The 17,294-nt window shown below is 38.9% G+C and overlaps 1 protein-coding gene across 1 annotated transcript in view; it reads left to right on the top strand.

The window, feature by feature from the left end:
- The window catches only part of LOC132977394 (CUB and sushi domain-containing protein 1-like), a 455,723-nt gene that overhangs the window by 257,075 nt on the left and 181,354 nt on the right, over positions 1-17,294 (top strand). Inside the window, exons 8-9 of the mRNA XM_061041929.1 lie at positions 8,336-8,417; positions 10,995-11,119. Coding sequence (XP_060897912.1) covers positions 8,336-8,417; positions 10,995-11,119 — 207 coding nt within the window. The remainder of the gene's footprint in view (positions 1-8,335; positions 8,418-10,994; positions 11,120-17,294) is intronic.

Below are 17,294 nucleotides of genomic sequence, written 5' to 3'. Positions count from 1 at the left end.
AAAGGACAATTTTTTCCGCCACTTGAGCCTAATGGTGCTTAATTATGGTGCGTTCTAATAGATAACTCCTCCGTGTGAACTTGAGCAGAGAGGGGTTTGGAGGTGTGGCGCTGGAGAAGAGCCAAGGCTTCAGAATAGCAGAGGTGTCGCCAAACAGCAGTTTGTTTTGGTTTAATGCTGGCACTCAGGGGCGACATCTACTGGATCAAAAAGTTGCATATTCTTACTTTAACAAAGAAAATATTATCTTATATAATATCTTTTAAAACTGCAGCAGGGGTGTAGAATATTTGTATTTAAACTCAAAATGATGTCTTTAAAAAACACTTGTTTTTAATATGATGTAATATGACATAAGAGGGTCACAATTAAACAACAGAGACATGTCAGAGTGAAGGAAGCTCTGAGGTTACACACGGCCAAGTTGGCTGTCCTTCATAACATGTTTTTTTAACATGGGTTGTTGCTTAGATTCCTGGAATGGGATCTTTGGTTAACACAGATTGTGTTTTTGCAACCAACCTTAAAAAACATCAGTAAATACCCCCTGAAAGATCTAATAAAGAGGTCTCTCACAAGTGACGATAATCAATACGTCATTATTTGATGTCAGTGTCATGCGCCCGTTTGTAGTTCTTATCGCCGGCCGTTTACTTTATTGATTGCATTTTCTAGTATTAATCTAATCCGTCAGGATTATTTTGTTAATTAAAATTATGAAATCATATAAATCACACAAACTGTACAGTATTGTCTTCATGTATTGTTACATTTTATAGTTTATAATGTTGCTAATATGCATCGATCTGTTCCAATCCTTTTATTACATTTGGTTGTAATGAAAGACATCCATAAAAATGTAACAGAAATCATTATTTATTGCATAGGAGCTTAGTTTGATGTCTAGGGTCTGATGTAACCCGTTTTAAGAGCCGCGAACCGAACGTCCACTTCCTTCCGGTTCGTTGTTAATAGCGTCCATAGCTATCACCATAGCAACAGTAAAAAACGTAACATTCCAACGTTTTTTCTGGCGAGACCTGAAAGACTGAATAAACGATATCATTCGCAATGGATTGTGGGATGGGTAGTTCCTTGACTCCGGACGAAAATGATGTACACAGTCTTCAACCTATACCTTTGTTTCCGTTTTTAACGCCGTTTTGGTGCCGAATTGAATGTACTATAGTCACGAGTGTTGGGGTAGCTTGTTGTCTTGGTCCCAGGTGCCAATCTCTTGATATAAGGATTTTGTGAAAAATCAATGGAGGATTTGAATGGGAAAATTTAATTCCGGAACCAGAGCTGCCGAAAAAAGAGCTGCGAACCGAACGTCCACTTCCTTCCGGTTCGTTGTTAATAGCGTCCATAGCTACCACCATAGCAACAGTAAAAAACGTAGCATTCCAACGTTTCTCTATCGAGACCTGAAAGAATCTTCGTAGAAACGAACAAACTAAAGATCATAAACATAAACCGAACGAAGATTATGAAGATACAATGTACATTTGTCGCCAGAAAGGTTATCAAAATGACACTTAAGCCTCAAACTATCTTAAAATATTGCATTTTCCACCGAAAATAGAAGGGAGGTCCGCCATGTTTATTTTTTCGCCACGGGAAAACTGGGCAGTCACGTGACCTGAGGTATGCCTATACAAAAGAATAGACAAAAGGAAACGTAGACATGTCACAATTTTAGATCCCTTATTGTGAAACTACTACGTTTTGAGCTGTGGACCAACGTAGGTATTACACATTTTGACATGAGACTGGGTTGACCTAGGCTATAAAGTGGATCCTGACTCTGATTCTTCTGTTAATAAACACAATGTTGTCACATGTCATCAGGCTGTGCTTAAAGACTGATGGTGATGGCAGCAGACTATGGAAGCGATTAGTGATCAGAATTCAAATGATAAAGCTAATTTGAAAATTCAAATGCATTAACAGAAATGCTTTTTAATTTTCAGAATATGAGTGTATTATTTGACTCAAAAATAAAATGATGATTAATTCATTTAATTTGAATTTTAGTTTTCAACTTCAAAAATGCACATTCTTTGACTAAATCAAAATGAGGAAGAAAATTACATTTGCTTTATCATTTTCAAAAAATGCCCGCTAAATCTGTATCATAATTCAAATGAAAAAGCTAATTTTAAAATGAAAATACAGTAACAGAAACATGTTTTAATTTTCAGATTATAGGTGCATTATCTGACCTATATTTAAAATGAATATTCAGTCATCCAGTTTGCATTATACTTTTACTCTCTATGTATGCATATTGTATGACATCATTCAAATGAAAACGAAAAGGTCTTTGGCTTTTCGTTTTCAAACTTGCCGTGCTAAAAAGTGATCATAATTCAAACCAACTCGAAAATGAAATGGCAAAGTGGACGACGCAGGAAAGTGACGTCAGACTCCAGCTCCCAGGCAGGTGAACGTAATATTTACAGTCTATGAGGCGAGCGAGCAGAACGCGCAGTACGGTGGGTGGCGGGGTGAATCTTTAAAGCTGTTACAAGCTCCAAACTAGTTGTTGCTCTGATTTTGATTAAATTTTAGCCTTGTAGTTGATTATTCTTTTAATAACTACAAAACAATCTCTGAAAGGGAGAGAGAGCTCATACAGTCGGTCGAGAGGGAGAGTGTGTGCCATTACGCACAGAGGATGAGAGACACTTTGTGCACAGAGCTGGAGAGATTATTTGAAACAGAAAATTCAATCGATCGTAACTCAGTTAAGCAGAGAAGAGAGTGATCTATAATCTATCAATAAAACGGTCTTAGGACACGTCTGTGTGAATTTCACGGCGTGCAGATGCTTAATTGAGTGACTCTCACGGTCAGAGATAGTGGGCATGGTGTCACGCGTGACACTTGGCAGCTCGGGTTATAAAGCTGCTGTCTCATGCTCGCTGAAAGTTCAGTGTGCGCTGAAAAAACACTCAGATCACCACCTGTATCACAGTGTGAACTAAAGTCTGCCCTAGTGTTAAAGATGCACCCCGCCACCCATCGTACTGCGCGTTCTGCCCGCTCGCCTCATAGACTGTAAATATTACGTTCACCTGCCTGGGAGCTGGAGTCTGACGTCACTTTCCTGCGTCCTCCACTTTGCCAATTCATTTTCGAGTTGGTTTGAATTATGATCACTTTTTAGCACGGCAAGTTTGAAAACGAAAAGCCAAAGACCTTTTCGTTTTCATTTGAATGATGTCATACAATATGCATACATAGAGAGTAAAAGTATAATGCAAACTGGATGACTGAATATTCATTTTAAATATAGGTCAAATAATGCACCTATAATCTGAAAATTAAAACGTGTTTCTGTTACTGTATTTTCATTTTAAAATTAGCTTTTTCATTTGAATTATGATACAGATTTAGCGGGGCATTTTTTGAAAATGATAAAGCAAATGTCATTTTCTTCCTCATTTTAATTTAGTCAAAGAATGTGCAGTTTTGAAGTTGAAAACTAAAATTCAAATTAGATAAATTAATCATCATTTTATTTTTGAGTCAAATAATACACTCATATTCTGAAAATTAAAAAGCATTTCTGTTGATGCATTTGAATTTTCAAATTAGCTTTATCATTTGAATTCTGATCACTAATCGCTTCCATAGCAGACACGTTAGCTCTACATGCTTGTTAGCATGGATCTATTGTTTCCCTATAAAGCCAAATTAATCATATTTGATACACGATTTGTGGAGACCTCTGCATCCTCACTGAGATAATTTTTACCCCTAAAACCTGGAAAATACTCACAGATACATGGAGTGCATCAATAAATGACAGGATATAGAATGCTGCCCCATGGGACCTTTGTACAGCACATCATAAGATAAGTAAGTCAATCAGTGACACACGTGATTTTTCATGAATGTTTTCAACAAATTTGTAAAAGATAAAGAAAGAAAAATGTTACCAATACTTCTATAGGAATACTTATTGAATTAAATCAACATGCATTAACTTGTATTGTGTTGCTTATTATAGACTTAAATTGTGTTAAAATGATGTTTATCATATATGACACACCAGGTAAGAATCTGTATCATGATACATCAGGTATTTAAGATTGTTTTGTCAATTGTAATTTTTTACCCTTAATGCATAATGAATACGATAAAGCAAGATTTTTTTCTTTTGCATATCAGAGAGAACTAATGGAAGGTTTAAATGGCATCATTTGATATATTTTGTGTCAAAACTGAGGTGGCTCATTTTGTGTGCAATCTGTTGTTGTGCAAATACAGATGAGTTCCTGAAAGTTACCATGGGTCACTTGCTCATTATTCTCTTTTCCCAATTAAAACAATAATATCATTATAATGATATAATATGTTGGGTACATTTTGAGATATTAAATAAGAACTGAAACATGTAAACAACAACAAAATCGGTCAATAAAGGCCTTAATAAATATGGGAGAAACTCACATGCAATGTGTACTTTAAGAAGGTTTCATAAGGACTCACTCAACAACAAATCAAAGAGTTCTAATCTTCTGACGATGATTTGATGGTTGAGGCCTTACAGGGTTAAATACTGGCGGGTCAGTGTGTTCTTATTTCATGATGATAAAATAAAGATTGTACTTGCAGTGAATGTCTTCAGTTGTATTTCAGTGACGCAGTAGCAACAGTTTTACAGTCTCCTTATGCTTGATATGTTTTATTCTCTATTTAATGGTCAACCACCTCTAAATATACACCGTCAAATACTCTCCTCTAGAGTATCAATCTACCACGGCTTACACACACACACACACACACACACACACTACAGAATACATCAGTACATCGTATTGTTTCTCTATTACTTTCTCTTGCGGTCGACTCTCTAGAGGACAAAAGGCGGGAAGAAAACATACTTACTTGTGATTGTGTAACTTGATGAGCAGGACTCTTCAGAGAGAGAGAGAGAGAGAGAGAGAGAGAGAGAGAGAGAGAGAGAGTAAAATTAGAGATCTGTTGCAGCAGTTACAAATATTGAATAGACAATTACAACAACAATTGCATCATTTTTTACAAATTCCCTGAAAATTGAGTCGAGATGAAAGGTTTGCTGGAGACATGTTAATGATAGGGAAGTGATAGTGTGCATCATAGGCTTGTGTTTCAATTTTGAATATTCTTTTAAGTGCAAATATGGGATTAAGTCAACTCGAGGATTTTTGACATGAGCCCAGCTATGAAATTTGACAGCATCCCCCCCCCCCCTCCCCCATTGCCTATAAGAATCTCATGTTGTTTGCATGAGCTGGATTTGTTTCGGCAATACGAACCCCTGTGTTTGATGCCAATGAAAGCCATTTGAACAAGTGAGAGCGAGCGAGGGATGAGAGAGCACGGCATAGAAAGTGTGTTTGTGAGCAGATTTTTGGACAGAACATCAGAAACAGAGCAGAGCAACGAGACAGCTTGTTCTGTTTGCATCATATCTCACACAAACACGCATACGCGGCCTCGATACACTCGTAACACAATCACACAAACGCGGCAAATCATTCATCCATCTTTTATGCCAGGATGCACAAAACTTCGGCATCCTTTTATAAACTGTAGTTAATGCGTGTGAGAGAGAAATAGTGGGCTGAGAATACAAAAGAAGAGAGGAGTGAGTGGGAGCAGAGGCAGAAGAGAGAGAGATGTAGGAGAGAAATGTACAAGACAAGATTGACTGAAAAGCAAAAAGAGAGATGTGAAGAGGTCACATTTGCTCTCCCTCTAGGTCATATTCTGTATTTTTCCAGGATATTCTCCTTTTTACCCCTCTGTGTGCTATTGTTGTCCTTTTTCAGCATTCTCATCATCTTCATATTCTCATCATCTTTATTTTTCTTCTTCTTTCCGTTATTAATTTTTTTCATGCTAACCTCCGTTATTCATCCACAGAGTTCCATTTATTCAGAGCTGGTCTAAACTGGTTTCTGTCATGTTGTCTGCTCTCATTTACATTTACATTACGTTTTCGGCCTGCAGCAGATGCTCCCAGCCATGGCAAAGTCTAACACTGATGCTAAATCCTCAATACGCCTTGAAAAATAAACCTGTCATGTGTTGTTCATGTGTGCTTTATTTTTTAAGGATCAGATCATGCAAGATTAGAAGTGTGAGACTGAGGACAGATGTCTGTGCACATTGGTGTTCAGTTTTTCTCACAAAACATTTATTCCATCTAATATCTAGTTTATTATGATGTTATTTTACATGTAACCACAGTACACAACATTTAAAGATTATAATCTACGAGACTCTGCATGAATGATGTTTAGTTTAATCATGAGGCAGGGATATTTTAGGAATAATAACGTTCTGTCATTTCTCTTCTTGAGCAAATCACGAGGATGCTACAGTGGCTGTAAGAAATAAGCCCATTTAGAGGGCAGCCCAATCATGTGTTTAGCCTCAGGTGCTAATCGAGGTGTGACTAAAAACAATCTGTTTCTAATCTGAAGAATGATTTTCTCATCGTTATAGCTTCAGAAATGGATGGCTTAGCACTGCTAGCCCATTTATACCAGCCTCCCCTGCAGTTAGCTACAATATATCATAGACCGTCTAAAACATGGACATTGTCTCAGTGACGTCACCGATTGGTTTCTGATGCAGAGTTTTGAAGCCCAATGATGGCCGTCGCCATTTAGAAAATCTTATCTCAAACTAACTTTCGCTCAACCGATACACAGTTAGAGAGTCAGAGCTGAAGTGGGCCTCTAGCCTTCAGGCTAAGAGCTACAACATATCATCCTATCAGTCAGATTAGCCATGCCCCTAATTATGCATAATAGTCATTTTATTATCAAGAACAGATGAGTTATAAAACAGTTCGACCCCTGCACAGTGAGTATCAATGATGAAATGAGAAACTGATACAAAATCAGATTTTTTTTAACCAGGCTGTAAACATGTTTATTTTTCAGCATTTTGATAATAGTGTTTATGGGACTTCACAGGCTTTTGCAGCCAGCCCAAGTGGACCATCAAGCGATGCATTTTTCTTTTTAATTTCTTCATCTTTGCTGCTTGCAATATTTACATTGACTGCCTTCCTTGATTGTAGAGTAAGGTACCTGCAAAAGAAATGTAGAATGAATCTTTTGAACTGACTGACAAGTCTTAATATTTTTAAAGGGAATAATGAACATATAGTTATACATTGTTTACTTATATGGTTAGAAGTCTTTTTTTTAAACTTTCCTTTTCCTTTGATCATATCACTGGAAAACGCTTACAGTGAGTTTTTCATAACTTCAACAATATTTAATAGGCATGTATCTAATCCAATGCAACATGACATGACATGATGAGATTTTCCCTACAGACTTTTTTTTAACAGCAGACATGTTGACTTGTCAGAGTAGAAAAAGCACAGGTATAATTGATCATATTTTGATCATATTTAAAATGACTGTGTTCCATTGAAGTGAGTTTGCTCCAGGTCGGCCGTTTTTGTGCAAACTGGCTCGCTGTCACAGCTTACTGGGACAGTTGATGGAACTAAAACACTGTTAATGATATTTGTTTCACCTGTGCTGTTCCTGCTTTGACATCTCCACATCCGAGCTGTTAAAGAGGCATTTTTGAAAGAAGACAATTTTAATGTTATATGTAACACCTGTGAGTTTCTGAAGGTCTGCTGTAAAAAAAGGCCTGTTCAAAAAAATACCGTACTAGATTTCTCTAGCTTTGTCCAAACACTGTCAGATCAAATCAGTTGTGCTCCTTTTCTTTTCCTTTTAAGGCAGACAACCAAACACACACAGAGAGAGATGGAGGAGACGTGTTTATTTTGTGTTAATCTCCATAGACGGATATATTACAAACTGTGATAAGGGTGTCCATCGCAGCTCTTTGAACAAACTTTAAATCTTTAAATCTTTTATATTATTATATCTGTCATGTAGACAAAATAAACACAAACAGAAAAAGCTGTCTCTTCATATTGAGGCCTGTGTTTGTATCAAACATGTCCCTGAGTCAGTTGAGAATAGATCTATTTTAGAACTCAAAGGGTGCATGTAAGCCTCATTTCATGAATTGTTTGGGATAATTCTCTGTCTGAGGAGGCCTATAGAGCTTAACCACACGAATGTCATCACATACAGTATCTGGAAAAACTCAGATGCTTTTGGCCACGTTTGTTTGCAAAATGTGGTTTTCAATTGGTTTATTGATAAATGTATAAACAGAACATGATTCTGCACATGATTCCAACGATTACACGATGTACCTGAAGTTTGTGCAAATACAGTAATCACATGGAACCTGAGAATACTCACCGTATGCGTTTCCTTTTCTTGTTTTCCAGTGAGTCAAAGCGGCCTTGCCGGTGATGTTTGTCCAGATCCTGGAGTTCCAGAAAATGGAAAGAGGATGGGCTCTGCTTTCCAGTAAGTATTTTCTATTCCAGACTCGACTGGCCCCCTTCACTCGCAGTCCAATCAAGCACATTAAAAACTAACTTTGGTCATGTAAAATTAAGTCCAGAGAACATTATGATGATGATCTCACTCAAATGTTTTAACTTGCCGGAGGTTACTTTACAGATCAGGCACATGTCATCCAGTTGTTGTAAAGACATGTGAGAAGATAAAAATAGGATTGATTGAATCTTAAGTCAAAACTCTTGACATGTTACTTCATGTTACATGCGGTTATGAGAAGGAGCAAGTTGCTGACACGTAAAATAAAGTTAAGTAGTTATGCTCCACTCCAACCCTGCATAAGAGCAATTTACTTTCAATATTTCATAGAGACTAAAAGGCTGTAGGGTAAAGCACTTTAAAGCAGCTTGAAACCTTTCCAACACGTGTCACCTATCTCCCTTTCTCTCTCTCTCATACACACACACACATAACATACCCAGAGCTCACACAAACATGCCCACACTGTTTCATTTTTCTAGAAACAGTTTCTAGTCTGACCTGTGGCTCCTTTCCTACATGTCATTCCCCACTCTTTGATCCTGATTTATTCCTCTGTCCAATACCCAATGAGACCACCCCAAAAAAACGTGATGCTCTGGCAAGTTCATTAGGGCAGGCAGCACATACAACCTCAGTGTCATAGCACTTGTCTCTTGTTTTTATTGTTACTATGTTACAAAAGTTAGCTTCTGTTTCCATTGGTAGTGATCATCAGGTCAGTATTAATAGCTCTTTGTGCTAAATATTTTTCCTTTATTCAAAACATTGAACTGCATTGGACTGGCATTGAAAGCGGGGGGGGGGGGGGGGGGGGGGGGGGGGGGAGCGGCCTTAGTGGACACGGACCCTGAATGATCATAAAATAAATCAGAACCCTTCTCTGGATGGTGCACATGTATTCATCTGCAGATCGCAGCTTTCTTAAACTGCACTTTTCACATGAGCAAACAAAGGCTGAGGCTGCTCAACATTGTTCAGTAAGATGTGAACAACTATTACCTTCTTTTAAACTAACCATTGGTATGTACCAATTTCCATTACTGATCCCCCTCCATGTTTTTATAAAGGTTTTTATGCATTTCAAATCGGTACACAGAGAATGGAACTGAAGGTTGTGGAAATAGGATTGGCTGAAAACAAAGACTTGGTAAATCTAAAATGATTCACTACATGGTGTCTCTCATCGTATCAGTGGATGGGGAGACATAATTTCATTTAATCAGGAGTGAGCAATTATAAAATAATCACCTCTCCCTACGACTCATCCACTTAGCGTCAGTGGCAGCTAAAATCTTCTTATGTTCCCCTCATGTTTATGAGGGAATCAAGATGGGCATTACATTTTTTACCTCTTTTCCTGAGAATATCTGCAGGCCAAAAAACTTTTTTTAAAGGATAATCAGGTTTTTATCTCCAGCTCTGTGGTGTTCTTCTTTACCATTAGCAGCTATGAGTGCACACACTCTGCAGGACCATCAGGGGAATTGTTTGAGTTAGTGAAAGGTCATTACCTCCCTGTGTCTGTGTGTGTGTGTGTGTGTGTGTGTGTGTGTTTGTTTGTTTGCATGCATGTTGGCATGGGTATGTGGGTGTGTGTATTTCAGGTTTGTATCCAATCATCATTAAGTAAAGCGATGCAGAAGCTGGAGCAGAATTATACTGTGATCGAGTGAAAGAGGAGGAATTGAGGGAGAACATAGCTGCAGGGAAACCAAGAGTTTTCACTAACGGGCAGTGCAGATGTACAGTTCAATGGAAAGCTTTTGGTTCTTTTGAAGGAAAAAAGCCCAAACTACAAACTTTCCTTTCCTGTAATTGTACATTTCTCAGTATGGAGGCCTTTGGAAGGGATTTTTTTTTGCTTCATCTACAACGCTAGTAGCTGAACCTCTGAAGTGAAAGATTTAACTCTCATTGACGAAGCCTCTTGCAGAGAGATTTGGCCATGCTCTACTAGTCTACAGTGTTAAACAACAGGGTGGAGCTGCTGAACAACCACAACGCTACGCAGTGAATGTTTGGCCAGGTGGTAAACTGTGGTGTGCACCAGCAGGGAGCGGGACATTAAGCTTTACAGACAAGACACCATGCAGACTTCCACTCAGACAGCTGAATGTCCCTCTCACATGTAAGACCACGGGGCGTTGGAGGGAATGACAAAACAGGAATGATCAGGAAATGACGAGACAGAAGAGGAGAAGAATGGGATTAAAATAAAGCAGGTTGTATAAAAATAGCACAAGCTGAGATTGATTCTATGAGACAGGAATTATTGGATGATCTGTGGTGACACTTGTCCTCCACAGGGATCCTACTTTATCATTGATAAAACAAATAAAATATGATATGATATAACGCACCTCATTTTTTGTGTACTCGACATGTAAGTTCTCCAAAAGTAAGACGGGATGTAGGTGGATCCCATAAGTAATGAAAATCCCAGCTGACTCTGACTTATTAAAAGCGATCAGAGACAGAATCAAAGTTTCTGTTTCTGCCATTTTTTGACAAGTGTTGCTGCTGTTGTGTCTCCTTTTATAGAGTTGGCTCCAGCGTCCAGTTCAGTTGTGATGACAGCTATGTACTACAAGGATCTAAAAGTATCACCTGTCAGCGGGTCACTGACACACTGGCAGCCTGGAGTGACCACAGACCTATCTGCAGAAGTAAGTTCCACCTGTCCTTCTTTCTTTCTGAAACCTGCTATGACTTGTCAGGGTGCATTAGAGCTACATCTGTATCATATGTTTCCACATCACCTTAGAGCACGAGGATACAACGCATATGCCTGGTATCATTGTTCATCAAGTGTATTTGTGTTTGGGTTATTGGGTAATGATTCTGCGTCATTAACTGAGTGATTACATTTTTTATAATGCATCTTTTAATGCAACTGCTTCACACATCAAGATAACGAGGGGAAAGACAGATGCACAATTGATGCTCTGAAACTCCAAAACAAATGTCTTCAGTCCTACTTAGCAGATGAGTAACTATAGAGGAGGATATTAATAGTGCCTTAACTTATCACTGCAGGTTAGTGCTGTCACCTACTAGACCAAGCAATATTGAAAGAAAAGAGATTCAGCCTTCCACTCTTTCAGAAATGAAATGTATCAATGGCTTACCGATCCATATGACGTAGATCATTTAGGAAGGGATTCTAGTGGGAGTAAATACATGTTTCAGGATACTGGGGAGGCAGTAGCTCAGTCTGTAAGGACTTGGGTTGGGAAGGGATGGTCGCAACATTTCTGGTGTGCTCCCTGAGTAGCAGTGTGTAGCAGCCCAACTCTGTCATCTCTCCACTAATGCATGTGCACCGCTCCAGGTTTGTGCAGGTGTGTTTTTCATTTCCTATGTGTGTGAGAAGCATGTCTCTCAATAGAGTGTAAACCAGAGTTCCCCTCAAGGATTAATAAACTATGTAAAATGTATATATATGTATATATTTTGAAGACATTGAAGCCTTTACTTTTAATGCAATGGCTTCATTGTCAATGTCAGCAACCTTATTCTCTACAAATGACATTGAGATCCCTGGGCTGTTGTTTCAAAGTCACAAAGGCCTGATGGCAGAACACTGTTGACCAAACAGCACCAGAAGTACCCATAGAGCCTTACTGTTATGTTCTCGTTAGTATTAAGTAATGCAGAGGCCCTTATAGTACCATTAGTGTGATAATAATGTCATTGTGATCTACTTTGAGTGTTAAGTTAAAATCCTGATTCACTTAGCGACCGACTGGCTGAGTGACTAAATAAACAAGTGTGTGAGTGGCAGAGCAATGATGCGGGAGCTCTCACTGCCCACATGTTTACTGACAATACCCTGTTGGGTTTATTGCTCCACAATGACAAGACAGACAGCTAGCATATACACTCAAGTGTGTGCGCACTTACACACACTAACATTGACAGCCAACGTCCAAAGGACAATGTCACATACTTCATAGCTGGAGCAGTATTCGCCTTGAGCTGTGTTTGTTTGACAGGCAGGCGGTCCCAGCGCTCAGACACATACTATAGGGTCCCTGTCACATTGTATTATTGTGTACATGTGTGTGGCTGTGTGTGTGTGTGTGTCTGTTTGTCTGTCTGTGACTGCAGGAACCTGCCTGACTTCATGATACTGGCTGCTCTTGTCAGTTAGAGACAGTAGAGACAAAGAAGAGTGACAGAGTGGGAGAGACAGAAGGGCGTGTGGGCTTCTTTTCACTATTAGCCTTTTAGCACAGTGTATCTGAAATGTTGTCTTGCCCAAGGACACATCAGACATGTGGCTGCAGTCCAGAGCTTGGGATCGAACCCCCAACTTTCTGGTTGAGAGACGACCGACTCTACACCACAGCCACCTATTCGTATACTTGGGAGAAAAGAGAGATAGGCCCAGGCGATACAACGCTAATTATCACGCTAAAACTTTTCACAATAGAAATATAACAAATATATTTTGATATATTTAATCCTGTAATGACACAGTGCACTGTTCTCATCATTGTGAAATGTTCCTCTGTTCAGGTAGACTTTGAAAAGAATGATTTGACATTAATCGTGATAGTTATAGATATCGACTGATACTACATTTTCTTATCCTGCTAACATTTTTAGTCATATCCCCCAGCCCTAACTTTGAGACTACAGAGGTGTACATTTTTGAGGAAAATCTGAATCCCAGTGGGACGACGATGACACACCTTTGTATGAAATAGATACAGTACAGCTAGATACTGCACATTCAAGGAAATGTTTTTGACAGCCATGAATGTTTTTTTTTTAACATGTGGTATTAGAGGGATACTTTCAGAGAGGAAAAAGGAAGTAAGGGCGATAAATAAGCTATTTGGATTTTGCACCTTCAGTGTCGGCGATCCCTGTGCACCCTCAGTCTGTTCATTCTTCTATCTTTCTTCTTAGCACAGTGGCCTTGCACCGACGCTCCCCTCTTATTACTTACAATCCTATATTGTTAATAGGTTGTTACATACAAACAAGTAGGCAGGCAGAGGCTGAAATTCCCTGTGCTGTAGCTCTCTGTTGTTTTTTAAATCTTTTGTGATCACTCTCCTGGGATTTAAACCCATGAGCGCCTCTCATTCTCTGCTGAGACTTTAATGTTAATTAGAAGGCTGTCTCTGGGATGAATCGCCATGAATGTGTTTCTGTGTGTCCGCGTGTGTGTATACCTGTGTGTATCACAGTGTGTTTCAGCTCTCTCCTCTAATTAACAGGCAGATCAGTCATCTGAGGACCTCCTCCCTCCTCTCTCTCCCTCCTCTCTCTTTCTCCTTCTCTCTCTCCTCCTTTTCTCTCGTGGTATTTTCTGTCCCTCTCTCTCTTGCCCTTATCCTTCCCTTTCTTTCCTCGCCCCTTTATCACATAATTTTTTTCCCTTCCTTTCTCTGTTTTTCTCTCTCTTCTAATTTCTTTCCTTCATGTTGCTCCATTTTGTCTCTCAAACCTGTCCAAACCTCCAGAATATTTCTACCAATGTCACTCAACCCTGCTCTAGTTTAGCATTATTCTTGTGTTGCTCATTTGTCCTTTCTTGACTCTATAATGTTTTACCTCTATGTAACTGGCCTCTAAAGGAAATGATTGCCTCTGGCTGATTCATTATGATAGATAAAAGGGCAGATATATGATCAGATAAAACCTCCTCTGCAGTTCGACAGTGCCTGTTGACTAAAACTGACTGAAAATGTCAAGTAAGCTCTTTGATATTGCTCAAGAGAGCGGTTTTTAAAGCGGCTCTGACACTCTTTTTTGGTGCCAAATATCCCTTTAAGGCAATAATACAGATTCTGTGTCGTAATCAAGACAAGAAATATTACTTTGAGCATCACTCTGGGCAAAATCAATATGAATAAAATAGAGCACCAGGGGGAATAAAATGAAAAATGCTTCAGATGAAAAGAATCTGCAGCCTGTTCAGAAGAAAGGTACTTAATAGGATAGTTAAGGTGCAAATGTTTCAAGAAACAATTTCATTCATAAGTCATTAGACTGTTCCTATTGGACAACATAATTAACAGCTAGACAAAGAAAAGAAGTACGAGAACATCCAAGTTTGATCAAATGCAATAGTTAACATGAAACAAGAAATATTGCAATGCCAAAGAAGCTTTATCTTTATGCTACACACTTCATGAATTTCCAAATGACCAAAAAAGGTATTACTTTATGATAGGCATGTCCCCGACTAGGGATTTACATAGTCAAACCTGATTGGTCAGATTTTGCCTCTAGTCGACTGACAGTCAAAAGTTTTGTTGTTGTTTCTTTGCGCTCATTGAGCCACATTCTCATTTGTGTTTAATTGTTAAACTATTTATCTTCTAATCTTGGAAAAACAATTTATTCTGTGATAGGGCATTATTTTTCACTCATTAAGTCTGCATTAATGAGTCAGAAAAATAAAGAAAATCAATTGAAACGAAAATCAAATAACCACTCGTTTATTGTTTTTTAATACCCGTTTCTGAAAGGAAACATCGAATGACCAAAAGATACACTGACCTTCAAGTGATGTGTGTCAATAAAGTTTTTCTCCCTCCTGATAGAGTGTGAGATTCAGTTCACGCAGAACCGATGCTCCACAGTGTGGTTATTCCTCCGTACAGTGTTGCCAGATGTACGATAACTATCGTATTTGTACCATAATTTTGCCCTCTGTACAATGTACGATCAATAATTGCAGAAAAGGCCAAATGTATGATAATTTGGCAATTTCAATGTCCCAATCATATCAGCATGACTGAAACAGCCACCACATACGTACATTCAGCACCTTACCGGCATGCCCGCCGCTCTGCTGCCAGGCTCTAACTGCCAATCAGATCATCACCTGATGCCCTGCTAACGCCTGTGGTTCATTATGTCAGATTGAAGAAAAACGCACATCACAACAACTTAAGCTACACAGCGGCTGGAGGCGGAGCAGTTTGCAAACAATTTCCACTTAAAAGTTTGTTCTTTGTTTGTTTATTTAAATTAATGTGGTGTGCAGGGCATAGTTTTGCTATTCAATGCGGTATTTAGGACCCGTCTCGTTTTTTTTTTAATATGTACAATAGTTTTAAGTAAAATACGATAATTTTAAAGCTGTAGTACGATGTTGCTGTATTTTCCATCTGATATATTTCGGTCTAGTTTTGGGTATGCATGCCAATATTGTTGTGCAAACTGACTTTGCTAACAGGTTATGGACCCAGAGAAAGTTATCCAGCTATTCATCACCGAGAGAAACGTCGCGACGAACAGTGTGTTGGGTGAGCTTTAGCATGCTAAGCTAGCACCATGAGTAGAAGAGGGTGCAAAGCCGAGTGGCCGTTGGTCACCGCTAGTTTTTCGATGGAGATGAGAAGAATTATGAATTGTGGGAGATAAAATTATTGGGCCATCTTCGGCTGCAAGGATTAAAAGAACCTATCTTAAATGAGCCTACCGAGTACAACTACGACGGGCAGGCGGTAGAAGACGTAGAGGCAAATGCCAAATCATACGCGGAGCTGATACAATCTTTGGATGATAAATCCAAAGATTAGAGAGACTATGATGCCGGTAAAAGAAAACCGTGCATAACCAGCCTGTACACTGAGCTGACTTCGCTCCACAACTCAAGCAGTGAAAGTGTGAGTACGTCATATGGGCAGAGGCAGCCATTACAGCACTGAGGAATGCAGAGGAGACACTCAGCGACAGACTGTTAGTGGCGATGATATTGAAAGGGCTACCAGAATCATTTAAGCCGTTTGCAATTCATATCACACAAAGTGAGTAGATAGTTACATTTGCTGAATTCAAAACTAAACTACGGAGCTACGAGGATGAGCGCAACATAATCTGAAGACAACGTCATGAAGGCGCGAATGGAGCCAAAGGCGAGACCCGCTTCAACAAGTTCAAGTGACTGGGTAACAGATAATACAGACATAGTGTGCTTCAGATGAGGTCAAAAAGGACACAAAGCAAGAACATGTCAGCGGAAACAGTGGTGTAGTCATTGCAAAAGCCCCACACATCGGGATGCAACGTGCAGACGGAAACAGCAGCGGGCCAACGCACAAAAAGTTTCAGAGGAGGAAAACCACAAGGAATATGAATTCTCCAGATGGAGACACAGGGATCCAACAAGGGTGTGGTGTCAAGATGAAAGTTCTGATGGTTGATACAGGTGCAACTTTGCATATCATTACAGATAAGTTCAAAACATTTGAAGACAGTTTCCAGGCCAAAAAGCACTGAGATTGATTTAAAGTATGAGTGGTTGATGAGTTATGATTTATTTGGAGAAAACAGACACATCTATGTAACATTAGACTTTAAACACCCCCATATAGCTGAAATGGAATGATCCGTGTGCTCATCTGTGAGACTGGCAATCGACTGAGTCTCTGACAAACAAATCGAGTATTCGGCTATATGGGGTCAGCCCTATTTTAGAATGAAAATGTACATACAATTATGGCAATTTCCATTGATGTTTATCCAAAGTTTCCAAAAGTTACCAATGAAACTTTCCATCCTGGAGAAGTTACCTGGATATCCTTTAACATTTTCCTGAAATCTCAACCTTTTCTATCCAAAATGTCCCAAATTTCCTTTAATATTCCCAAAAGTTACTGAAAATCTTCTTTTGAAGAATGTATTTCAACAGCTAAACTTTTCAACCTAACTTCACCTGAAATTCAGCAAAGTTACCCCATGCAAGGAGAAATCAGTTTTTTTTAAATACAACCTCTTGAAAACTGATCAAGTTCTTAAAAAAAAACTGTAGAATTTTAACAGATAAGGTGTTTTGTTTTTTTCTTCTTCTAAATGTGCCCCTTGTTTCTTATT

Source organism: Labrus mixtus, chromosome 1 (genome assembly GCF_963584025.1).
Source record: "Labrus mixtus chromosome 1, fLabMix1.1, whole genome shotgun sequence".
Taxonomy (NCBI): domain Eukaryota; kingdom Metazoa; phylum Chordata; class Actinopteri; order Labriformes; family Labridae; genus Labrus; species Labrus mixtus.
The sequence above is the reverse complement of the archived record's forward strand: the minus strand, read 5'-3'. Positions and strand labels throughout refer to the sequence as shown.